The sequence below is a fragment of the Festucalex cinctus genome, chromosome 4 (assembly GCF_051991245.1).
Source record: "Festucalex cinctus isolate MCC-2025b chromosome 4, RoL_Fcin_1.0, whole genome shotgun sequence".
Lineage (NCBI taxonomy): Eukaryota > Metazoa > Chordata > Actinopteri > Syngnathiformes > Syngnathidae > Festucalex > Festucalex cinctus.
Window position 1 is genome coordinate 20,571,838 of NC_135414.1, and position 26,988 is coordinate 20,598,825.

General features: G+C 39.7%; 1 protein-coding gene and 1 long non-coding RNA gene across 3 annotated transcripts in view; one reads left to right on the forward strand and one right to left on the reverse strand.

The window, feature by feature from the left end:
- Nucleotides 1-26,968, forward strand: LOC144017751 (collagen and calcium-binding EGF domain-containing protein 1-like). 2 transcript variants are annotated; one of them, XM_077519635.1, is made up of 11 exons: nucleotides 1-270; nucleotides 1,367-1,447; nucleotides 21,688-21,740; nucleotides 22,672-22,806; nucleotides 23,846-23,983; nucleotides 24,654-24,775; nucleotides 24,848-24,965; nucleotides 25,487-25,626; nucleotides 25,762-25,797; nucleotides 26,051-26,086; nucleotides 26,560-26,968. In XM_077519635.1, exons 1-11 carry the CDS (start codon nucleotides 155-157, stop codon nucleotides 26,743-26,745), a joined length of 1,161 nt encoding a protein of 386 aa, XP_077375761.1. In that variant the 5' UTR covers nucleotides 1-154; the 3' UTR covers nucleotides 26,746-26,968. The 2 variants fall into 2 exon arrangements, with proteins under 2 accessions (XP_077375761.1, XP_077375762.1); XM_077519636.1 differs by lacking the exons at nucleotides 1-270; nucleotides 1,367-1,447 and adding an exon at nucleotides 5,346-5,378.
- Nucleotides 13,469-26,988, reverse strand: part of LOC144017752 (uncharacterized) — a 54,918-nt gene continuing 41,398 nt past the window's right edge. The window contains exons 3-6 of the long non-coding RNA XR_013283242.1: nucleotides 21,661-21,734; nucleotides 20,852-20,944; nucleotides 13,766-13,887; nucleotides 13,469-13,563 (exon numbers count right to left, since the gene is read on the reverse strand). This is a non-coding gene — a long non-coding RNA (uncharacterized LOC144017752). The remainder of the gene's footprint in view (nucleotides 13,564-13,765; nucleotides 13,888-20,851; nucleotides 20,945-21,660; nucleotides 21,735-26,988) is intronic.

Here is a 26,988-nt window from a genome sequence, read left to right on the forward strand (position 1 = left end):
CGCAGCACGGGAAAGACTGCTGCTCACATGCGTGCGACACCTCGCTGCGGTCCTGCCAGAGGACTAAACAGTCTTCTTCCTCCTCTTCTTCTTGTTTTTGGAGGTGGCACACATGTGAAGAAGTGAAGGAGCTTCAGGGGCATCGGTCACGGACATGGGTCACATTGATGGTGCCACTCTACTAGCATTTGGCGCCGCCATGTGTGCGGCTCTGCTTTGCGACTCTGCCGCCAGCTCCATCAGGACCACACATGGGAAGGACGCCCCACAGTAGGTCCTTTCAAGACCCTTGGTTGCCATTCAAATTATATCCACTTTAACACATAGACTGATGGAGGTATGGATGGATAAATATTAAGATAAGTAGATGGGTTGATAAGTAGATGGCTAGATAAAAAATTGAAAGACCCATGGATTATCATAGGTGAAGGATTGATTGATATAAACATTTTGGATTAAGGATAGGTCAATAGATGGACGGATGGATGGATGGATGGATGGATGGATGGATGGATGGATGGATGGATGGATGGATGGATGGATGGAATGATAGATTATAGGTGATGGGTAGGTGGATTGATTGATTGATTGGTCTGGACTATAGATAGATAGATAGATAGATAGATAGATAGATAGATAGATAGATAGATAGATAGATAGATAGATAGATAGTACAGTACTTTTTTCCTCCTCTCTGGGGTTTAATTATCTATCTATCTATCTGTCTATCTATCTATCTATTTTAGGATTGTGGATTAATGGATAGATGGATAGTGGATAGATAGATGGATTGATTGATGGATTGATTGATTGATGGATTGATTGATGGATTGATTGATTGATTGATTGATTGATTGATTGATTGATTGATTGATTGATTGATATGATTGATTGATTGATTCATTCATTGATTGATTGATTCATTGATTGATATGCAAAGGAGAGTGGATTCATGGATAGGTGGATAGTTGAATTGACTGATTGGTTGACTAACTGGCTGATTAATCGATTGATTGATTGATTGATTGATTGGTTGATTGATTGATTGATTGATTGATTTATTGATTGATTGATTGATTGATTGATAGGAAGATATAGATGGATAGTTAGTTATGTCAGTGACGATAGATACAGCTCGCTGGATAGGTACGTATTGTACTGATGTGTAGATCGATAAATAAGTGGATAAGTAAAGAGATGGATAGATAAATCGATGGATAGATTTTCCCAATATGTTTTTCAATAAAAAAGGAAAGTAGAATACATTTTAAACAACCAGAACCGGCTTTTGACTGAGTAGCCATGAGTGCATTGTGTTTAGTTGAGAAAAAATAAATAAATCTTCTAAATCTTTTTGTTTCTTCAGCGGCAAGTGTCCCGACAATAAAATCCTAACCGTGGAGTATCCATGCATCCAAGCCGGAGGGAAGAGCAGTACCTGCTTCAGGTAAGACACCCTGATAGCGTTCCTGTTATTGCAACATGGCCTGGCATTTCCAGGACCTTCATCCCCACCAGACCCAAAATTGTGTATTCCCACAAGGAGTACAAAAAAATAAATAAAAGCATCCCTAAAAGCATAGTGGCTTTGAAGATGTCCACTTAATAGACATTAACACGATCCTAATTCATGTGTCTGCATTCCAGGATACATTTGACAACCTCACCATCATGTCCATTTTTTCCCAACTTTCGGTCCACTTAATATTTGACAGCAGAGGATGTGATTCGTTACTTTTATTGCTTTCGTCTGGAAGAATCCAGAAAACTGTACAAACTCCTCGTTTTGAGGGCACTATACATGAAATACCTTGTCAGCTGTGTGTTTGCCATAGATAGCTATTTTTCATTTCTTTTAGCTGTTTGCTAACTATGTAGCTAAATTGTGACAGGAAGTGTTAGTCGTGTGCTAAATTTGCTGCTTTAGTTGAGTGAACGGTTCTGTTAAGCTGTGTGTTGGCCACTAATACTAGCCTGCTACAATAAACTAAAAATGCTCATATTTTTAGATTCTTTTAGCTGTTTGCTAACTATGTAGCTGTCTGACAGACCAAGTTAGTTGTGTGCTTTAGTTGAGTAAAAGTTTTTGTTAGCGATCTGTAACTTATGAACATTAAACTGCTGAAAGACATTAAAAATTTAAATTATTAAAAATTATATATTATATAAAAATTATATAAAAATTTAGATTATTTTAGCTGTTTGCTAACCACCATGTAGCTGTGTGATAGCCTCTGGTAGCTATGTGCTAATAATTTAGCTCCACAATAACTTTTATCTCGAAATTGAAGATAGAGTGAAACAGTGTTGCTCATTTATATACTTTCCCACAATACCATAAGTGCAATTTCATGCTCTGTGATTATCATCACACTTCTTCCTGGTAGTAGAGTGTAAAAATAGAAAGAATTGAGAATTCAATGCAGATTTATGTCGGAATGACGAGCACACGGAGCTTCCCACACGCCAGGGGAACACGTCAGTGAGTCCTTTTATTGTTTAGACAAGTTCCCCTTCAAGGGAAAACTGGCTGGCGTTTAGTCAGGATGCTCTCACAGTCGCGGTCGGACTGCATCTTGTTTGCTTTCTTGGCTTGCTGAAAGACGTACGACTCCGCAGGAGGCACTTTTACATGAAGATGGATGTCATCTTGCCCCCTCAAACCCCCCACCCTGGATCAAATTGTCCTTTAAAAAAGTAATAACTCCAATCTGATGGCTGTATGAGTTTATTGGGGGCCTTAAAAAACTCTTTGAAACCAGGAGCACACGCCTCGTAGACAACGTAGCAAAAAATAAAATCTGTTTTATAAGGTATGAACATTTTTCCATTGATTTTGTTGGCAGTTACCAATTGAATCATTTGTTATCAAACTAGAATTATTCCATAATACAGTATTGCTCATGATATTCAAATCAAATCAAGATTGGCTCCATGATGACACTGATTGCAAAGGGCATTCCGAAGCAGCAGGGGGCGCTGTAAGCCGTAGCCATTATGATACTCAAATGTTATCCACTCACTACAGTGCCTAATTTTTTTTCTAGTCTACTTGTCAATCAATATGCTCTAACACATTACGGTAAACAGTGTAAAGTAGGAAGCCCTCAAGGTGTAAACAAGGCCTTAGCTGCATCCTACTATGTGCTAGGATGTGCTAACAACACACGGGTCAGTAGAACATACACAAAACAGTGGTGACAAGTTTCATGGGTTGCGAGGGGGCCATTCAACACTTCCACATAGGTTATTCTCAGGGATTCCTCCAGAGAGAAAGAGCGAGTGCGGAGTGATGCTGTTAAACTGCATTTGACTCTGACCCAGCGAGCCCAATCATCGCTCGGAGCACCGGATGTATTTTTACGTGTGATTGCTGTTGGCGTGTTAAGCGTTTTGAAGCGGCGGGCTTGGCCGCTATCCAAACAGCCGGGCTAATTACGCCACTTATGGAGCTTCAATTGTCCTCGCCGACAAGTTCTCTTGGCTGGGATGATTACATGACACATTCTGTTAAGTTGTACAGCTGCTGTGTGACTCCACATGGCTGAGTTTGACCTACATTCACTCAAATAATTCAACTGAAATAAGTTGCTATTATAGGGTGACCAGATTTTCAAATTTAAACAGTGAAAATCAAATATAAAATGAACACTCACCAGGAACTATTTATAACAAATTTAATCGGTAGTCAAACTGGTTGTGTTATTTAGCTAATGTTCATGTTTTCGCTGGGTTGACAGTTTAACAGCTGTAATAAAGCACTGCACTCACCATTATCTAACCTTTTTTGCTCGGTCCCGGCAGCTCTTGGATATGGAGGACCAAAACTGCCAAAATTGGAAATAAATAAATGACTAAATAAATGAATAAATGACTAAAAGTGAAAATAAAAATGAATATAAAAAATATAATTCGAAAATTATATCTAAAAAATTAAATATAAATGGAAATAAATCCGTTTTTATTTTCACTTTTAGTCATTTATTTATTTATTTATTTAGTCGTTTATTTATTTATCTATTTAGTCATTTATTTATTTTGGGGCGGCACGGTGGTGACTGGTTAGCACCTCCGCCTCCCAGTTCTGAAGACTCGGTTTTGAGTCCAGGCTCCAGCCTTCCTGGGTGGAGTTTGCATGTTCTCCCCGTGCCTGCGTGGGTCTTCTCCGGGTACTCCGGTCTCCTCCCACATTCCAAAGACATGCATGGCAGGTTAATTGGGCGCTCCGAATTGTCCCTAGGTGTGCTTGTGAGTGTGGATGGTTATTCGTCTCTGTGCGCCCTGCGATTGGTTGGCAACCAGTCCAGGGTGTACCCCGCCTACTGCCCAAAGCCAGCTGAGATAGGCTCCAGCACCCCCCGCGACCGTTGTGAGGAATAAGCGGTTAGGAAAATGGATGGATGGATTTATTTTGAATTTTGGCATTTTTGGGCCGTATTGCTAAGTCGAAATGTTATTCAAATGAAGGGGTGGTCCTAAGCGTGTCTTGGATTGGACTCTGCTGTTGCAAACTGCCTGTCATTGGTCAAGTGAGCAGCTCGGCGAATAAGGAAGTCTCGCCGGCTTGCAATGGAGAGCTCCAGCAATGGACGACGATTGTGTCCACCGTCACCTCAACTTGCGACTTGAGTTGCTAGACAACAAGTGAGAGCAGACAGTGGACAAGATAGTCGTCCATTGCTGGAGCTCTCCATTGCAAGCCGGCAAGACTTCCTTGTACGTGCACGTCCCAAACAATTGGCCTGCTGACTGGACTGGGTAAAGTAATAGCTGAACAAATCAACGGGGCTGGCGAAATCTGTCAGGATTCGAGATACAAGGCTAAATCGGACATCTGGTCACCCTACGCTTATAAGCCACTTTCCCCGCAGTAATGAGTGGAAATGTCAGTAATGTGTTCCAGTCACTCGAACAACACAAAACACAAAATGGCGTGTCATGTTTTTTTTTGTGTGTGTTTTTTTTGTTTTTTAAGAAGAAATAGTAGCACACGACAAAATTAAACAATTTTTGCATCATACTTTTGTGCTTGGTGTAACATAAAGAACAATACAACTAAAACTTTGATACTGTTAGTCGTTTTATGCGTTTTGTGTTCAATTTTTTGTTGCCTAAAGGGTTATAAACTGCGCAGTGATGCTAGTTTTGTTTGCTTATCATTTGAGCTAGTGTGTCGTTGTTAAGTATTTTAATTTAATACCCCGCTTTAGGGAACTTGATTCTCATGCTCTCTAGCTGCAAAGATGGCTTTTTAAAATCCAAATCCAATGTTTTTGTCTCCCAGGAGTTTTGCAACGTCATACCGGAGTGAACCCCCTTACCACCCGCTGACAAAATGACCACTATATCCCGCCTTCTGTGGTTTTCTCAGCAATGAGGTCCAAAAATGATTTTTTTAACATTCTCATTGTTGTGGTTTTTTCTCGCTCGTATTACTCGGTTTGGCAGAATGCCACGAGTGTGCATGTAGTCTGCCTCCAAATGTTTTGCATTGTCAGGATGATGACGTTAGTTTTTTTTTTTTTTTTTTTTGCTGTGTATGTGTGGTTAAATGCTCTAAGCTGTGGAAGTCTCACAATTGGAGGGAACAACATGACAACAAGCGCCTTTGTTTTGACTGACGCATACTAAAAGTAGACCCCACACAAATACAGTAATTGAAGACAGCGCAACCATGTTAAGATTTAACGCTCAAAGTGGAGTCGGAAGTCTCGCAGCTGTGAAGAGTACTGTAAGTGTGATGGCAGCACGCTGCTGTAACGAACAGGTGAATAAACAAAAAATGGAGGACAGAAAGGAACAAAATTGTACGTGGAAGTTAAGAGCCAACAATTATATAAAATAATAGTAGTTAGGTGAAAACATGGTTTTGACCACTTGTTTACACAATAACAGCACTTTTTAGATTTTTTTTTAATAATGGTTGTGTATAAATGGGGGACAAAACAAAATAGGAAAATTTCCACCTTTGGAGATAGTACAAGCAATATCGCGCTTGCTTTAGCTTGACTCGTTTAATTAATGTTGTTTGAAAGCTAAAATGGCCGAGCTAACAAGTCACCTTTGGATGAGACAAAGCAGACATTTGGGTCACTTAATGACCTCTGAAGAGCCTCCTCAGGTTCGGGACGCAAGGTTGACATTACAATTTAACCGCAACAGCTTCCTGTTTTGACTCATTAGGGCGCCCGTGCAGGGTTTCCCTCCCGCGAACATGACCAAGAAGCGTTCCCATGCAAGTCAAGTCTGGACTGTGTCGCATCAGGGATACTTTAGATGCATTCACATCCACGTTTGTGTCAGAATGTCTGCCAGGAGTTTCCAGCCTGGATCCCTAAAGGAAGGATCCTGTGCTTTGTGTATGTGCTTTGTGAGTTTGCGTCAGTGTGTGTGTTGGCGTGTCCAAGCACTAACATGTGTCGTTTAAGATTTTTGATGAGCAGTCAGCAATGGGTAGGAACAAGACTGTTTTTTTTTTTATCCCAGCAATAATGTACTGTACTTTGTTCTCTGTGGCTCATTTTATACCATAAACTTCAGGCAGATATTTCTGTAAACATGATATATTATACTCCAAATATGTCCACTTTTTGTCATTCGTGTCCATTTCCACTCATAACCGACCAAAAAAAACAACCTCTCATCGATCCTATCAGTTCTCTTTCCCACAAGTAAGCAACATGTCAAAACTGAACCTGCTCTGCCAAAGTTGCCTTGCTTTCTATTCAGTATTGGGAAAATCACCATTCTGATGTGTTTACACATGACCAAAAGAGCTCTAAAAGCACTTTTGTCTTATTTTTTTTTTTCCGCTCGGCACTTGAAGACTCAATATTCTGCTCTTTTCAAAAATGACCAAAAAAACAAAACCAAAAACCAAACTCACTATTTCTAATTGTTTTGTGCTCAAACATGACCAAAAAAATAATAGTGGGAAGGATAATGAAGTAGAGCATGATTAAAAAAAAAAAAAAAAGACCAAAGGGTTTTAGTAGGGGGTGAAAGAGACCGGAACAAAAAAATGTTAAAAACTACAATAATGAACAATCAAGCAGACTACAGTACATCAGCAAATAACTGAGTGTACTTAAAGAGGACATCTTGATCAAATTCAGCTCCAGTGAAAAGATGTGCTGCTATGTGATGAGTGACGACATACATGCTAACCACATATAAAGTTAACCGCATACAAGCTAACTGCATGCATGCTAATCACGTACAAGCTAGCCGTGTACAAGCTAACCACATACAAGCTAAGCACATTCACGCTAAACTGACGGTCATATCTTACAGAATGCCAGCTCTACTTTCCTTCCCACAGAACTGTTTTGGCTGACACTGAGATTGTCATCACACTATTATCATCATTATCAACACCATTATTATCATGATATAAGTTATAGGCGGTAGGAAGTTCTTGTACTTCTTCCTACTCTCTTTGAACATGTAAATTCTGACTTTACCAATAATTATTTTTCTTTTTAACTTTTATATTCTGTCTTTCACTTTTATTTTCTACTTTTTATTGCATTTCTATGTTCCATAAACCAAACCGACCCACATCAAAGGGACACATCTAAAATTTGATAAAAACAGCATGAAAGCACTTTTGTCTTTGCTTCTACTCAGTACTTGTCAAACATTCCAAGATTATTGTTTGGTAGGTATGACACAGAGCATTGAAAAACAACTTGGCTTCTATTCAGCACTCGAGCAATCACAATTCTTGACCGACGTCGTCACATGTTTAAGGATAGCTGTTTGGCATCTAAGGAAGAAACTTGAAACAGCTGTGTGGAATTTGTTGTGGTTGTTTATGACCATCCATCTTGTTGTTTGTTGTCTTTCATTGAAATATCCCTGCTGATTTGAACAAATATCAATTCCAAAGTGGTCGAGGTAGCTTGGGCCACAGTTCTTAGCTTAGCTTTGAACTGATTTTTCACATTGTTAATCACATGGATTATTGTCTTATTGCCTTTAAAATCTCCTTGGCAGGAGTGATAAATAGCACAAAACCCAACTAAAGCAAACAAAATAAGCTTTTATTGTCTGCTATCTGTTTGTCGATTGTGGTCATTTCCAAACATTGAGTTCATGATTTACTTACCGACCGTACAACCTATTATTGTTACCACTTGCTTACTCATTGTTTTGTGCATAGAATACCCTGGGAAACACCAATGCGGTCGGTGAATGTTGTTATCGTTGGCTCAGTTTGAAGACTTTGAGTGCATTTTGGATTTGGACACTTTTCCCGTAGGAGGTTAGTATTTTCACAAATGTAAATATTTTAAAGGTGAAACACCCTTTTTTTTTTAAAAATAGCTTGTACTGTATACAAATTAGTGTCAGTTTTCTCTGTTAAGAGACTGGGCTGCTTGAAAACACATAGGGATTCACCTAGTCGCAATTTCCTAGCTCCACCCTGGTTGTCATGGTAATGAAAGTTGTACGTGTGACGTAATCCTTGATCCTTGGTGTATTTTGAGTCGGAATCAGTGCTTGGTAGTACCAACCCAAATCGGTCCGTACCAAAAGAAGTACTGACTTCGGTACCCATCCGATGCCCACCTGCGAACTGTTTTAAATTGGGGAAAATGAAAAATCGTTCCCGCCCACCCAGCTCGTTTGTCATTTGTAACCACAAACATTTTTCTCATGACATGTGAATGAGTTGTTCTTTGGTGATGGTCAATGTCAAATGTTCCCCTGGACTACATCCCCAGCTCAACAACTTCCTGTCCCCATGCGTCCTGATTCGTCAGGACCGAAACACAAGCCAGACGTCTGTCTAGTAGCTGTAGCGTTAACGTCGGGTCAGGTGGGGTAAACATGCTTCACAAGTATCACACTCGTGCTAAGCAGATGAGGTCATCAGAGGTTATCGGTCGGGCGTAAATCTCGTCCTTTGGGATGAAGTGTCGAGGCCTGCAGGCAAAGTATACATGCCCTCCTGACTCTTGTCCCCATCAATAACGTGTAGGGAAACCACAACCCGAGTGGCTCGAAGACTTCCGTCAAAGGCTGAATAAGCGTGAATTACTTAGTTGAAGTTCTGTGTCTGTATTAATAGAATTGAAAAGTGAAGAGGGGCGAAGTTGATAAAGCATTTTTCTGCCTTCAGAGGTAGTATCAGACGCGTTTTACGATGTTCTGTATAAATTACACTGACATGCAATGGTGGAATAACTTTGACTTGACAAATTTTCCCTATTGGAGGTCACTCCTGACTTTAAAAGCTGGCTTTTTCCTTCTTTTGGGGGGGTTGCTTCTCTGTTTATGCGGCACCAACAGGTTTTTATTATTCTATCTTTGGAGGTTGTATCCAAAGTCACTTGCAGTGTGCAAGTGACTTGTATTGCCTTGTAATTTTTTTTCTGCCTTATTTTGAGCCGCAAGTTCAGTATTAACACGGCTAAAACAGAATTGGGGGGGATGAATTGGACACGGGAATCTTGGGCCTTCGGCAAGGCAGTTTTGGAGGTAGTGTCAGAAGAATTTTTCTTCCAGGCCACTGGTTTAAATTGCACTGACACAAACAGGTAAACAAAGTTGACCCCGAAATCCATCTTTGGATTTAGTATCATCAACTGTTTTTACACTGCGTGTAATATCTCTTTTTACATGTGAGTTACACTTTTTTTTTTTTTTTTTAGGTAATATCAAAAACTTCTTTCAGGCTGGCTGTTAAAGATGGCTTATTTCTGCTTTATTTCGAGTTGGTGCTCTATAATAGTCAGCATCATCCACAGAGCAGTGGGGAAAAGTGACCTGGGAAATTTTTTGTCTTTGGGGGTAGTATCAAAAGGCACTTTACAAAAGACATTTCCTATAAAAGTAATACATTTTCCACATTTTTTTTCTTTTAGACCAATTTTCCACATTTTCAGGGAGTACTAGCCAATTTCACGCTGCCACTAAAAGCTATGTTTATGACTTTTACCTGGTCCTTGTTGCAATACAAATGGCACAGACACCGGAAATCAACTTTTCACCTTCATCAGTTGATTCATACAGAGCCAAAACACAAGGTGCTGACCTTGTCACCCGTTGAATTACCTGACAGCAGGATGCCGTGTTGCTGTATGCCAGCTCAGACACACAGTTGCCGCGATGTCCTGCATCTGATGGGTTCTGTGTAAAAAGACAAACGGAAATTAATGCCGTGTCTTTTGTCATGGCTCCGATTCTCCGGTTTTGAGATGATCCCTGTGCTTCCAAAGTCATAACAGAGATACATTTTCATCAACTGACACGTCAATGAACTTCAGAACATCACAAAGGGAGACCATGGCAAGTGCGTGTATGTGTGTGTGCTCGTTGTCACGCCAATAAAATGGGATTACTTCACACTGAATACCCCCTACTCCCCTTACTCATCTCCTTGTTTTATGGCATTACACTTGGCTTTCACTTCCACTCTGGCTTTAAAAAGCTGCTAACTGTGCTCATAAACTCATAAACACACACGTCAGGGTCTATTTGTATCTAGTAGCAAAATGAGAGCCATTATAATGAGGCTTTGCAGAAGGTCTGCTGGGGGAAAAAAAGGGTGGCTCCACGGCAGATTAGATTGAAAACAAACAGAGCTAATGAGTTGTCCAGCTAAGCAAACAGTGCTGGGGGCAAGACAGGCTAACAAGACATTTGAAAAGTAAACAGAAACGATAAAGAGACACGAAGAACAGAAACGAGAGCGACAGAGTGTATGCTTCCGATTGTTCGGCTAAAAGACTGTTGACTGTGCTGCGGCAGCCATTATAAATAAAGTCCCCTTCGCCCCCACTGTAAACAGTTGGCAAACAGAGGGGATTTTCACCTCTGCTGGCAATTTGGCTCATTAACACTCATCAAATGCTTACAATTTAAATCAGAAGTGCATCAGGCCCATATCATTTCCTCCAAATGAAGAAAAAATACTGTATTACAAGTTACAACCTTGGCAATAAATGATTTGATTCTAATGGACTTCTGAAGACGTTTTGGCATTTAATGAGTTAAAACGATCATTATTATTATTATGATTATTATGATGATGATTATTATTATTATTCAAAAAGACCTTGACAAGAATCGCCAACAGAACCGTGCCGGGACACCCAGCAGCCTTCGTTTCCATTTGTATATTCCCAATAAAAACAACATCAAGCTGGCAACATTTTGTGTTTTGCAACACTCCAACATGAATAAGTCATGCTATCAATGCAGCAGTTTGAAAACTGCAAACTCCCCCTTTAAACATATTCTCTGTCACGCAACCCATTTGATACTGTGATACACTTATGTTGCAAAATTGTAAACAATAACTGGAAAATGAGAACAACTTCAGCACAGCTGTCATCTTGATACAGAACAACTAAAAAGTGAACACACAAGTTTCTTCTAATGTGATAAGGCCAATTGGGGAGAAGAAACAGACTTTTGCAAATTTAGTTTTAATTTATGGATTAATGTTGAAGGTTTTGAGTAAATGGGTAGCGGTTTCAAGGAATGTGTTTTAACAATTAGGAAAAACTGTATTGTAAACATTTACCGGTACACACCACATTCATCGTCACGACCAAGTGGGCGCACCTTCTCTCCCCACCCAAAAAGTCACATAAGTTTTTATGGCAAACTTTTAAATCCATGCCCCACCTTCAGTTTTGTCCTGTTGTGGCAAGGGAGTGCAACAGAAAGCAAAAGATGAGTGGCGGAGTAATGGAGAAGGTGGAAAGAAATGAGGGGAAGTAAAAGGGAAGCAACGAAAAACTCTGGGGAGGCGTAGTCGTATAAACGTCTGGCGCGGAGAGCCAAAGACAAAGCCAGAGAAAGTGAAATAAAATCAAATATTGACAGCTTGAGAGAGCATTCAAGAGAATTGTTGTGTCAGGCTGCCGTTTGTTGGTTGGATTGGCCAACTTCCCCGATTCCCCCCCACCGGCGAGTATCTGTGTTTCATCTGGATGAAGAAAAGCCGCATGCTTCCAGAGTACTTTCATTCTTATATTCCCAAAGTGCACACGTCACCTATTTTGTGTGTATCCACTTGTCTCTTGTTTTTTCAAGGGCCTTCTGGTCAACACAGCGTAATAGTAGTTTGGGATTTTTCATTTGAGTTTTTTTTTATTTTTTTTATTTTGTTTTGACTTTTTTTTTTTAAATCACTTAGTTTAAATTAATTTTTATAGAGGGTTTGTTAGTTTTTAACAGTTTTTATTTTTTGAAAATGCTTCATTTTATTTTATTTTTTTATTAGTTTTAGTTTTAGTTTTTTTAAAATGTGGCGTATTTGTGGAGTGCAAAATTAAAAGAAAAAAAAAGGCAACTTACTACATATTGGCTTATTTGCTGCAGTCAAATAAAAAGAACACTCCAAGCCATTTTTTGTGTATTTGTTGACACTTCCTTACTCTGACTGTGTTAGTACTCGCTCCATCAGCACAACAGTGACATCATCTGTGCCAAAGACAAGGTGGTTCGTTGCATTTCCTTTCAAACATTCACTGTTATTGACTCTGACAAGAGACGCTAAATGCTAACATGTATATCCACCAAAAATTCTCCAAAAAGCTTTTATTACAAAACTTTAAGCCACACAGCGCCTTCAACACCTCAAACAAGTTGGTGCGCCTTGTTTTAATACTTCTAATGGTCGATGCAAAATAGTGAAGTTCCTTCTTTGAGATGTTCTCATTACATGCAGGGATCCTAGCCGAACAGAAGTTTTCAGTGACAATGCAAAATGGCTGCCCACTGGCTTCAGCCGCAAGAGGCCAATTGTGAGTCATACATTGTCATACATCTGGATTTTTCTTTTTTGTTCGTGCGACATTGTCTGGATTTGTCCATAAGCCGCATTTTCATATGAAAGCCATGCAACTCTTTCTACGTGTGGCCCCAGATTATTTTTCTCACACTTGCTTGATTTCTCTTGAACTTTCCTATCATTGTCCAAATCTTTTTCCAAGGCCTTTTGAGTTGAGCTTCCTGTCTTTAATTGAAGCCTAATTGTCTTGATAGGGGCTGTGGACAAGAGGAGTATGACCCCCAACAACACACAGGCACACAAAAAGTCAAGTCATCTTTTTCTGTTTAGCGTGCACCTGAACGCCTTTCTGGAAAAGCAGTTTCTTTTGTCCCTCCATACAATGTGGTCTTCATTAGCTGTGCGAGTGTGTGCGCCTCAACACAACAAACCGGCCAATATAACACACTGTAACTACACTGTTGCCATGCTATTGTTTGCCTGGGGCAAGCAGCACTTGTGTCAAACTGTCATGTAACACAACTGCACTCAAATCTGAGAATACATGGCTTGAGACGACAAAAATAAAACATTAGCTTAGCCTGTTGCTGTAGTATTATAGCCATCAGTCTCTACTTTGCTCCAGAGTTACATTTCTCGCTTTCCTCAGTCTCCTCTTGAATGAAATGGATTGATAGATAGCATTTGCTATTGCTAATGTTAGCGTACCTTTATTTCTGTGCTTGTGATGCTGAATTCTGATCCTCCACAGTTCCCACTTAGCTGCAGTGCTTCTTTTCTTGCTACCCTCAGTCTACTCTCGAAGAAAATTGCTGCAACGTTGTAACATTTAAAAATATACAGTTAGTAAAGACAAACAATGCTCACATTAGCTTAGCATGCTGATTTGCTTTAGTTTGAGTTAGTATTATATGCCACAGTCTCCACATTGCTGTAGGACTTTGTTTTCTCCTAATTTCCTCTTGAGCATAAATGACCAAAAATGATAACAATAAACACACATTCTAACGTTACCTTTTGCTTTATCTTAGTTGTGGACAACAGGATTATACTCCACAGTCTCCACTTGGCTGTACTGCTCCATTTCTATGCTTCCCCCCGTCTTCTTTTGAATTGAATTTACATTGGATTCATACCTGGAAAAGACAAAAATAAACATAGCTCTGGGCCATGCCGTACTATACTCCACAGTCTCCACTTTACTGTGCCATTCAATCTCCTCGCAAATAAAATCGCTGCAGTGTTGTAGAATTTGAGGATAAACAGCCAGATATGACAACCTGTTGCTGTTTCCTAACTGTAGATAGGCAGCACGAAAGTCCACAGTCTCTACTTGGCTGCTGTGCTCGGTTTACTCAGTTCCCTTTTGAGAAAAATTGTTACAACACACTAACAATAGCCCTCAGTGTTCCTTAGCTGTGGACGTTACAGTGGTATACAGTACACCACAGTCTCTACTTTGCTGCACTCCTCTTTTGCGACCCAGTTTCCGGTCTGGCAAGAGAAGCAAAGCAAGCACATCATTTGGAAGGATCCCGGTTCCCCCTTCTGCCCCTACATGTTCAACACACTGTCCATCACTGTCATACACAGAAGGACTTGTAGCAATAAAGTGTCATTGATTGACTGAGAGTATTGATTAATATCGTCTGCAAATTTCATGAAACTTCATTTCCTGACTTTGACATTTTTTCTTGTGCTTTCCCCTTCTGTATTTTATAGTAGCAATGTGAATGTTATTGAGTGAGAGCCTTTTAATTCTTTGTTAAAGCATTTCAGTAGTGGCTGTGGGAGTGTTTACGTAGAGTTTGAGCGTATTTCAATGTGTTGCAAGAAAATTCCCATGGGAAAACTGAAGCTTGTTTTGTGTATTCCAAGACTCACACGCACAAATGCGAGCACGCTGGTTTGTCAAGGTAGGATGTCAAAATGACAATTCCCAGCGTAAAAAGACCATCACATGTGTTTGTGTGTCATAGTAAGATGCTCAGAGGGTCACCAATGGCAAATTCTTGTGGTGACACGGAGCCCTCCATGGGGTCAGGGCACATTCCAAACACTCATCATCTCCGAGGAAGTCACGCTCACTTATTCTCACCTCCTCTCATTTTGACTGCTGTAATGGGGATCACTTTTTTCCTCAGGTGATGTCCACTGCATGCGCCACATGCACGGATCTGCTGCACTAATTGACGAATGTAATTCTTTGGAATCACAATCCATGCTTTTGCTGCTTTCAATTTGTTTAGCGGCCTGAGTATGTCACACTTTTGCGGTTCAGCATCTGAATTCTGGCGGGCTGGTGATGAAGTGATGCTTTCCTCCATGAAAATACGATCAAAGCTATCATTGTCTCTCTCTCAAAAAAACACAATCCAATACCTGTTTTCAATTTTGTTTCAGGTATCATTTGGCAGCTTAATCTTTGCAATTGTAAGCATATTTATTCATATCATACCTTTGCCATGGCACATTTTGGAGCAATATTGCAAAATTGCTGTTCTTTTGTCCAAATTGTACCTGAAAATAAACATAAAAATCGAAGTGTATACTGTGACATTTTTGACATTCTGTATGTAGGATACAGAAACAATAACATTAGGGTAAAAGAGTACTGTCATTCTTGATCCTTCGGGTATTCTAACAAAAGTGTTCCAGTAACATGTTAAAAAGACACCTGGGGTGTGTTTTAAGGAAAATGGGAACGTGATGGACAGGTGGCGTCGGGGACGGGAGTGATGCGATGCATAACATTGGAAGTAAAGCAGGAAGTGCAGGTCAAACGTGTTTGGCGGCGGAAGCTCATCCGGAACGCCTGCTTGGCTTGCTCTAGTCAAAGCTTCCTCTGTGAGACGAAGCTCTGATACCTCCCTGGAGGCCGGTGTCCTGGAAGCGTTCGGTGTGCTGGCAGAGCATATAAACAGCCAAGAAGGAGGCCTTGAAGGAGATCTTGGTGTGTAACACACAAGAATCGCACACACGTATGTACTGTAATTAGGAAGAAACACCAAAGGGGCTGGAACAGGCTGCTCTGGGAAACACGTTCATAAAACACGCTGGTTGGCTTTCATGTGTAAATAATAATAATTATAAAATTACACAAACACAAATCACATGTTCAAAATAGTTATTTTCAAATCAATCCTGATGGAGAACATATGCAATTATAAATGTAGTAAAATGCAAAGTAAAAGTAAAAAAGTGAAAGTAAAAAAAAAAAAAACTAAGTATAAAGAAGAACAAAATAATTGCTGTGAAAGTATTATTTAAAAAGAGGCTTCCCCAATGCCCCCCCCCCTCGCCCCCATTTGTATCTCTATTTTTAAAATCATCATGATTTTACAGCGACATCATTGAATAAATATGGCAAAAAAAAATTGGCAAGAAGAGAGACCATCCAAGGGAAACAAATCCTCCCTCTCGGAGATACAGATCCAAATATTAAAAAAGCGCTCCCAAAAGATGGGGAAAATACATATATAGACCTATAGTCTATAAAACATATTTTATCATTTGAATTACAAAATCTTACAATGCAATCCATTTTTTAAGGGAATCTGTGAGGCTTGTTGAGCTAACCCATTTATTAAAGCACACTCACACACAAACACATACGCAGAGACTTTTCCACAATCAAAATCAATAGTATTCTTCATCTGAATTTGCAGCATCTGGAGCTTATTGTACACAAAACCAACGACCACACACACGCACACACCCCTACGCACGCCCGCACACACATTGTTAACACAACTGTAAAAATATGTAAATACTGCACCAATATTTCATCATTTGACTTTTACCAACAGCAAAAATTGGGCAATAACACACGATTTGCCCACATGTGCTGACGTAAACAAAATAAAACGCTGACATAAATGAGGATTGATTATTGGCCAGTAATTAGGTACACTGCAACTAGCTTACCAATGACGTGTCTATTTTGTTAGTACTATTCTAGAAAGAAAAAAAACCTCACCAGTATGTTGTCAATTCTTGATTGTTATTCTCTTTAAATCATATTTGAATTGGTGTAAATTTGATAAGGGCGGCACGGTGTATGACTGGTTAGCACGTCCGCCTCCCAGTTCTGAGGACTCCGGTTCGAGTCCAGGCTCCGGCCTTCTTGGGCGGAGTTTGCATGTTCTCCCTGTGCCTGCGTGGGTCTTCTCTGGGTACTCCGGTCTCCTCCCACGTTCAAAAGACATGCATGGCAGGTTAATTTGGCGCTCCAAATTGTCCCTAGGTGTGTTTGTGAGTGCGGAGGGTTGTTCGTCTCTCTATGCCCTGCGATTGGCTGGCAACCAGTCCAGGGTGTCCCCCGCCTACTGCCCAGAGCCAGCTGAGATAGGCTCCAATGCCCCCCGTGCCCCTTATGAGGAATAAGCGGTCAAGAAAATGGATGGATACACATGATAATAGCAATTTTGAAAAATATTCCAAGTCAAAGGTGGATATTGTAGCAAAGGACCAAATAATCACATTTGTGGTGAAAACCTAGCAGGCAAAATAACAATAAGGTATTGTTTTACCTCCAAATAATTATAGCCAATGTGTTACTTATTAAGTGTGTATCAAACTGGTAGCTGCCCTGCGATTGGTTGGCAACCAGTCCAGGGTGTCCCCCGCCTACTGCCCAGAGCCAGCTGAGATAGGCGCCAGCAGCCCCCGCGACCCTTGTGAGGAATAAGCGGTCAAGAAAATGGATGGATGGATGGAAACTGGTAGCTGTTCATATTAATTAGGACCCAAAAGTTAGCACTCTGTTTTGAAAAGGTTGGTGACTCCTGGCATCGGCAAAGTTGCTAAGCAAGCTAAAAATTTAGTAACATTTCCAGTTCATTCTCACAAAATTTAAAACTTTGTCATGAACTGTCTCGTTGTAAAATCATGATCTGACTTTATTCTCATAGGATAAAGCGCTTCCTTGTAATATTGCCATTTTACAAGTTATGTCATAAAAATGTCAACTATATTCCAATAAAAATGTCAGTTATTTCCTTATCATAGTTATGACTGTGATGATTAGATTAGTTATGATTCGTCATGTTTTTTTGTTTTTTTGTTTTGTTTTTTCTGCCAAGGAAGAAATGTTATGAAAGCTTCAGGTTTGTGATGGGCCAGTCCTGTGATTTTGATCCTTTGGGGTCAGTTTCCAACTCCAAAAACTTAATTTTTCTTTTTGGGCAGTAATTGACAGAATAATGTAACAGACAAGACACAAAGGAACGGTTTTGAGAACAAAATGTGAAATATACCTCTTCTAAGAAAGAAAATTAATAATAGATTTTTAGGGCGGTGACATTTTGAGCCTGAAGCATGACATTATTTGGTATGGGCTAACTGTGAGAGTGGATAATACTGTACTGTACCAGACTAGTTACTACAAGTCCATCTACCTTCTTCCAAAAATGCAAGTCATAAATAAGTCTCAATTCTAAACCTTCAAGTTTCAAGCAACTCAAGTCCCTACTTCATTTCAGTCAGGTTGAATCAAGTCATCAGTGAAACCTCTCTCACTATGCTACTCGCTGTTGTTTTTTTTACACACCGGGTGAAATAGGTTAAACAAGGCATTACGTGGCTCAAACAGATCTGTTGTCGGTTCCCAGCAACGCATCACGCGAGCTGGCCAGGGAGCGATAGGGAGGATTTAAAATCATTCTACAAACAAGCAGCACAAATCCCTCTCGGTGATGGATGTTTTTTTTTTTTTTGGGGGGGGCGTTTATGAGTGATGATGCCGACTGTCTACAGACTAAACTGACCTTACAAGTGTTGGTGTTGGATGTTTTTTTTTGCACATCTCATCACTAACTTTCAATGCTGCCATCATTCTGGTTGTAGGTGCCAAAAGCAGCAGAGCATCACTACAAGACTCAAGAAATAGTTTCCAGGGTTGGAACTGGATGATTTTACACTGTAGATGAGGGCTAAAAGCCTGTTGCTGTGACTTATACGGGCAGGAATATGTGGTACCAAGAAAATATGTTACAAGATCCTGAAATGAAGACAAGAACCTCCCATATTCCCAAAAGCTGATATTAAGATCACATTTTGTGTACTGTATATCACAAAACCGTAGGTAGTATGGAATATGGATGACTAGGGATTTTGTGCCAAATTGTTGAAAACCTCGAATGTCAGTTCAGTCGTAAACGAAACATCCTCTATAAAAATGATCCAAGGTAATAAACGCCAATCATTTTAAAAGACTCACAAGCTACGGCTCTTGGACCCCATTTTAGGAACCAATGATGTAGACAATATCTTAAGAGATAAAAATGGGAGATCTGCTCTTGCCCAAAAAACAGAAACACCAGTCCATAAGACCAACTGGAAGTCCTTAAGACCAGATGGTAGACCATGCTCAAGGCGGTTGACAATGTAAAGATTCAGCGTTGACAGTGCTGAGTTGACCGTAACCAGAAGCAGGCATTAGCACTCCATTAAGCAATCTTGTCAAATAAGCACCAACGAGAGAAAGACCGTCAGGCTGAATTGGAGGTTAAATACTCTGTGGTATAAGGACCACAAATCCCGCATGGGATAAGTGTCTGGAGCTTGTTCCAGGAATAAGAAGATGAAGGTCCTCCACAGGACCGTCAAACATGAAGACACACACATGCACCCACACTCGTCAGTGTGTTCTGGAGGCCTGTTTCCTGTCTATCCGGCATACTTTCACACAGCAAAACAAAAACACACGGGTCAGCTCTCCTGCTGCTCTCATCTGCTCATCCAGACACCACGGCTTCCTCCGTGCTCTCTACCAGGAGCACCCATGGGACACATGCAGACGTTGATGTAGAATTGCTGCCTGGCAAGCTGCTGACTCGCAACGTATACAGTTGTCTCCTGCTATATCGCAGTTCCTCGTTCATGCTCCCTCTGTCATGTAACGCAAGACAAAGGGGATTCCGTACTAGCACCTTTTTGCTTATTTTAATCACTATGGTTCATTTTTCCCATCGGTGTGGTTAACTTGATGATAGAACATGATAGACTTCTCTGTAGACCATTACTTGAAAATTGTGCATCTTCCTTCATGTTAATACATTTTAGGAGATAGGCAGTAGTGTTGTAAATTATGTTGTTTTTGAAATAATACTATGAAACAAATCTCAAATCAAAGAAAAATTATTTCACCTCTGATCAGAGTAGTACTGTCCTGGTCTCGATAAGAGCGAGTAAAAATGCCCTCGATACAGAGATGAGACCTTAAAAAGTGGTCTTGAGACCAAGACCGATCTTGAGAACAACACCACGAACAGAAAGATTGGCTTGGTCGTCTAATTCGAAAACTGATGGATGGGCAGGCACTCCAGTGACACCATCGTTTTGTATAAAAGCTAACAAATAGTAATTTTTACTTAATATGTCCGGTTTAGTAGTTCTTAGAGTCGTAGAGTCTTCGTAGAGTCTTTGGATCTCTTCTCTAAGAAGGGACTTTGCTTCCTTGCAGTAATCTGACATTTTACACATTGAACAGGCAATAAGCTTTTGTTGCCATGATCCTGTTTTTCATGTAGTCTGCCGCTTGAAAATGACGGATCGTAAAAAAAAAAAAAAAAAAAAAAAAAAAAAAAAAGTTCCATCCTGTGCTGGCGACGTAACCCAAATTTGTATCTAAGTTGTAACGTGTTGCAGTCTACATGTAATTTCACTGTTGATGGTTAGCAGGCATGCTAGAGAACCAACTATTTGCATACAATCAATCGAAATGTCACTTTTACATAATATGTCCCTTTTCGGGTGTTCTGGAGCAAAGTCGTCCCTCCCAGAAAAAGTAGTTATTTCCTATTTTAGGATGTTGAACCGTTCCTGACTTGGCCTCACTGCATGGATGTCTTGTAGAAATGAGGTCACCTGTAATAAAGAGCACTTTCGACCTGATATAACGTCACTTGTAACATCAGAGTCACACCGACTAGAATCTTCATGTCACGTAACCTTGCGCTCGCTTTAATCCGAGCGGCGTAAAAGGTATAAGTTTCTCCCGGAGGACCCGGCGCCCATCTGCAAGTCATTACCTCTGCAGACTGATTTGTCGACGGACTCAATGAAGTAGTGACAATTTTCATCTTAACTTTCACCCACCTGTCTCCACCTCAGTTTGGGATTAAAGCGGCCCAATCATCTGGATCTCATCAGTTCAGGCCTGTCTCGGCGGTTTATGGGTGATTATTCACTCTGGGGGGAAAAAGGTTTAGGAGTTGATTTAGAATGACACTGCATGAAGGCTGCATGAGTAAAATGCGACTTGTCGTGGGACAACAAGGATTGCTAACACACTCTTTTGTTATGCATTTCCTCCCTTCTTGTGTGATATTTGTTGCGCGGTCATCCCGCGTCAGTCATTTCCTCTTGTGATGTCTGTAACATGTGTTGGGCCACATGTGACAAATACTCTCAATGACTTTTAGAGGGTAATGGCTTCCATGAATGGATTACAATGGCACTCGACGGATTATATTTTTAGAAGCACTACAGATCAGTGTTGTGCAAAAGAGTATTGGGGCTTCACTGAAAAATGGGGAAACCGAAAAATTATATTTCTAAAAGTAAAGTCATTATATTAGATGATTTTTCAAATGTTTTGTGTTTATAAGAGTGCAAGTACATGTTTGTAAAATTACAAGTTGTCATGACCTGTGTTTTTTTTTGTTTTTGTTGTTGTTGTTTTTTACTCCTGTACAATGTTTTAACAATTTTTTTCTGGTAATATTCCTGATTTATACTCTTATAAAAAGAAAAATCTCAATAAATATATAGTATATTTATGGGACAAAAGCAGTAACTTTATTCCTATAAAATGACAGGCTTTTTCATAACACTTGATATAATTTGAATAATGATAATGATATGACTTTATAAGTTTCATAATATTACAATATCAATCTTCAAACCTTTTTTTGGTTGTTTTCTCTCTTCAGGAGGAAATGTTGTGAAGGCTTCAGGTTTGTGATGGGCCAGTGCATACCTGAAAGTAGGTAAAACACACTTTAAATCTTTTTGTTCTTTCACACAAACACACTCACACACATAATTTCCCTACTCCCATCTAATCTTCCCATTCTGCTACCTTTATAGCAGGGAAACATCCTGCGCCAAAACAAGGTCTGCAGACCACATTGGCTTTGCATGGTAATCCAAAGAATTCCACATCATTGCCTTTTTGTCACTTTGGAACGATGATGTAAGTCAAATTAGCTCACTGTTGGCGTCAACAACAAAGCGGCCATGGCGAAGATTCATTGTTGTGCTTCATATGGAATATATCATCAATCATCGTGTATTTTTGTGACATTCTTATCAAGGAAATGACTAACACTGAATACACGGAACAGCAGATAAAAGTATCAAGAGGTGGCTCTTGTCCACCGTTGTTCCACTATGGAAGAGTTAAAAAAAAAATGGAGAGGAAAAAAATAAATATATATTGTAAAATATAAAGCACGGTGTCTATGTTTATAGTACCGGTAGGTATGGCATACAATAATACATTTTTAAGAAAAGCTCACAAGTGTAAAGGTCCCTTTATTTTTTTTTACATTTAAAATAAACACACGTACATTATGCACACCAAAAGTAGGCTACATACAGATATGATATTGGGACAATTGTATCCTATGGTAAGTTGCTGCAAAAGTAGCCTACTAGAGTACAAGGAAAGATCCAAATAATCTATTGTCTACAGAGCCTTTATTGTTCTGCCAGTCACTGTACGGAACTGTCATAGATTGATGAGCTAAGATACATCAGTTTTAGGAGCTAAATAATACAATTCAGACCAATTAAGTAAAATTTGATTTTTGTACTTTTAGCCCACAATACACATTTGGTACTACAAAAAACTCCCATGGCTATTCCATAATTAATTTCTGATGGCTCCTTCTATGTCATTTGTTTTGGTACAGATGTGGACGTATGCGCCGTGTCGCCGTGTGAGCAACAGTGTACCGACAACTTTGGAAGGGTGGTGTGCACTTGCTACCCGGGTTATCGCTTCGACCGGGAGAGACACCGCAACCACAAGTCTCCTTATTGTCTTGGTCAGTGGCGCTAAGAAGAGAACAAAGGCTGAATCACAGAATTCAGGCGCCATGTGTGGAAGAGGCGTTTAGCTATTTCATTTGTTTACTCATTTTAATAATTTTTTTCATTAAAAATAGTCATCATTACATTTTATTAAACAGCAGTTTTCTTGTTTAATGTTTTGTATTTAATTACTTCTATTTTGTATGTTTTCATGTATTCATTGTTTATTAGGGGTGTCAAAAAAAAATCGATTCGGCGATATATCGCGATACTACATCGCGCGATTCTCGAATCGATTCAATAAAAAAAAATCGATTTTTTTTATTTTTATTTATTTTTATTTTTATTTTTAAAGAGCTCAGAATGTTCATTCGGTAGTCTTACCGATTCAACGTCTTATCATCATTGCCTTTTTTTTTTTTTTTTTTGTGTGTGTGTGAATCGATTTTTAAACTTCCATTTTTAATGGAAAAATATTCAACAAAACGTCTGACTTCGGGTTAGGATTCACACCTTGAGCATGGAAGAATGTTATATGAACGGAACATTAAGCCTTAATATTTTATTTTAACATGAAACAGATTACAACCTCTACTGAAATTTCAGATAAATAAATAATACATTTTCATATAAATCTTACACTCTACAAGCTTACTGATTAGTATTTTCTAAATTGGAATGAAAAAAAATCGCAACAATCGACTTATAAATTCGTATCGGGATTAATCGGTATCGAATCGAATCGTGACCTGTGAATCGTGATACGAATCGAATCGTCAGGTACTAGGCAATTCACACCCCTATTGTTTATGTAATAATTTATGTGTTTTGATGTTTTCATTTGTATTTTGCTTGATCGCTTTAAAAGAAAGGGGTTAGGGAAAGGAAAAATATTTTTAAAACAGCACTATGAGGACTATGAAAAGCGCTTACATATATTTAAAAGCACACATATTGACACTGAATCCCTGTTCTGTTTTTTAGATACACTATTTTTTAACCAAATAGTGGTTCTAGTTGAATGTTGCAATGTCACTTTTTCTCTTTCCACAGACATCGATGAGTGCGAGGAGTCGGGCGGCAGTGTATGCGAGCATGAGTGTGTCAACACGGGCGGCAGCTTCCTGTGTCGATGCCACAGCGGATACATTATGGCGCCTGATCAGCGTTCCTGCATCGCCGTGCACAACCGTAAGATACTAATCTAATGCATATTATATATATAGGCCTACATATACTATGGTAGCTTGCCTGATAAATAGCCTTTGTGTACTGTGTATGTGAAATTGGCTACATAACATAAAACATACATGTAGACTTCATTAATCGCAGGTGAACCCCCAGCATGCGAAACACATTTTGTGTTATGATGATATAAAAAGCTGGTGCATGTGCAGTAGACATGTTGCCATTCTATGTATTTATATCCAACCCATGTGGAGCAGCTGAATGTTTTTATATCGTAACTCCAAAGCATGAAGCACAGCAATAAATCCACGCTGCGTGCGTGGCTTGACTTAGGCACAGCAACATGTCGCATGAGAAGTTTATCCCATATTATGGGGTTGTCACCCTAAATCAGTGTATTGCTCGTTGTCAACGCAGATGTGTTGGATTTAAACCAACAATGTAGATCATTTTAGTGTGTGCCAAAGTTTGTGCAAAGTTAAACCAAATGAGAGGTGTCTTGGTGGTTGGCTATTGTTCCCTAAAAAAACAAACCAAATCAAATCAAATCAAATCAAATCAAATCAAATCAAATCAAATCAAAATACATCCTTTTATAGGTAATGTGCACCTTAATTAAAGCAGAACTATGCAATTGTTTCATTAATTTAAAGTGTGTTGCGCTGATTTTCAGTGAGTTCATCAGGGAAGTCGGACACGTTCATGAGTGCGGGCACCTGCTCCTTTACCTGTCAGGATTTCATCAACATGAAAAGCAGTCTGCTGCAAATAAAACTGCGACTGGCCAGTTCGCAGGTAGCCTTGGCGGAGGTGTAATGCTGGTTGTAGTTAAAGTTGTAGTGTTAATAATGCTTGTTGTGCTGGCAGATTCCTGACCTCCTGGCCAACCGCAGTGACAAACCTCTTCTTGGGAGGCCAGGAAAAAGTCGTGACAGCTCGTGCCGTCCTGGCCTACCTGGACCTCCAGGATCTCCTGGGGTCCCAGGTAACGCCTTCTACATACAGTACATAATTTGACACAGCTACTGTACTTAATGCCACTACCTATTTGGCTAATCTACCTACGGAATGTACCTATTTAGTCAGCTAACTTACATTCTATTTAATCTTCTGCCTGTTCCCCCTACCTACCATCCGACTTAAATGGTCTACCTAATTCACCAACCTAATGTTACTATTATTGCTACATACCTACGATATGTACCTAATCTAGCTCTCATCTAGTCTATCTTCCTGCCCCCTACCTACCTACCTACCTACCTACCTACCCATCCTAACCCTTAACTATTGACCTGAACAACTGACCGACGGATAGAACTAACTACCCACCAAACGACCAAACTACCCACCAAACGACCAACCTTCCATCTACCAGACAACTTAACTTTCTGCTTTACCTACCTACCTAATCTACAAACCTATTTATCTACGTAACTTTCCTACCTCTCCACCTAATCTACTTGCCTAAGTCACTTAATTTACCAAGCTAGTGTAACTACTCCACAGGTCACCCAGGGGGGCCAGGAGCTAGAGGGGACCCAGGCGGGGAAGGCCCTCCAGGGCCTCGGGGGCCCCGTGGAGACATTGGACCCATAGGCCCAGAACCTGATCTGAAGCACATCAAAAGAGGCCGCAGAGGACCAGTGGTAAAAAATAAAAATAAACAGTAGAACAACACAGCATTCTCAACTGTATATACAGTACACAATTTGAAATGGAAAACCACCACTCTGTATTGACTTATATAAAGTTTTGAAACCTGTGTTTTACTGCCCATGTAGGGACCACCCGGGGCCCCAGGAAAAGACGGTTTAAAGGTCAGTTCAATATACTAATACATACATAGTGCATACTCATATAAAAACTAGTTCCTAATGTTTATGTTCATGAATGTACCTGTGAAATGCAGTGCTGCCCTCTGGTGGCCAAACTGGCAGCTATAACAGTTCACAACAGCTCAAAATTAACCAATGACTCGGTCTCTTCTCAAATATTCTGCATACATACATACATAAACATAATATAATGTGATGTTTGGTGTGTTAACCATACTTAATTTGCAATTTCCAGGGTGACAGAGGAGCAGATGGTCCCAGTGGTCCGCCTGTGAGTTTATTGCACATTTTAATGGAACAAAAATAGTAGCATTGGGTTTGTGTGTCATATAGATTTTTATACAAATGATCATGCATGATGATTATTATTAGTATTAAGGCCAAAAGAGGTTAACACTAAATTATTTAATTATTGTTATATTTTGAAAATCATCCTCATTTAAGGTAATCTTTTATTTCAATTAGGTGACATTTCATTTGTTAACATTTAACTAGCAATACACTAATAATTCATATTTGAAAGTAAAAATGAAAATATGACTGGGCATTCTTTTTACATTATTAAAGTACACTGAAAAACAAAATTACAAAATAATTGTATGAAATTAAATCAAAACAAACTATCTGATCTATATTGTTACATGGTTGTTTTGCACCTCATTTTAAAAATACTATCAAAAAATGTTTTGATTTTGATTAATTGAAAAAAAAAAAAAAAGTATTGAGACAAGATCTATCCATCAGGGCCCTCCCGGCTCCTTCGACTTCCTACTGCTGATGATGGCAGACATCCGCAACGACATCATCGAGCTGCAGGAGAAAGTCTTTGGAGAGAAGAGGAGCCTCTCGTTGGACTCATCTCCCTCTGGCGGGGAGCCCGATTTTGCCGAGTGGGGGTCTGGTCAAGGGGATCTCATGTTCAGCACCTGAACTTTTTAGAACGCTGCTGGTGGCATTTTTTTTTTTAAATGGAGGATTCTGGAAGGACACAAAGGACTTGAAAGGACAAGCCATATCGTTCGGCATCTCTTCCTCATCTTCTCTCCTCTTGCTGCTGGTTAGCATGCAAACAGGGAATCTCCCTTGTAATTACAATTACATTGTTTATTTTCAGTGTGCACTGAGAGGGAATAAAGTCATATTTTTAGAGTCATATTTGTTTCATGAAAAATA

Excerpts from the sequence above, each read along its gene's own strand:
- LOC144017751 (XM_077519635.1), top strand. The coding sequence starts at position 155 with ATGGGTCACATTGATGGTGCCACTCTACTAGCATTTGGCGCCGCCATG. Across the intron at positions 271-1,366 it reads CATGGGAAGGACGCCCCACA|CGGCAAGTGTCCCGACAATA; the intron begins GTAGGTCCTTTC and ends TTGTTTCTTCAG. Across the intron at positions 21,741-22,671 it reads GGGCCAGTGCATACCTGAAA|ATGTGGACGTATGCGCCGTG; the intron begins GTAGGTAAAACA and ends GTTTTGGTACAG.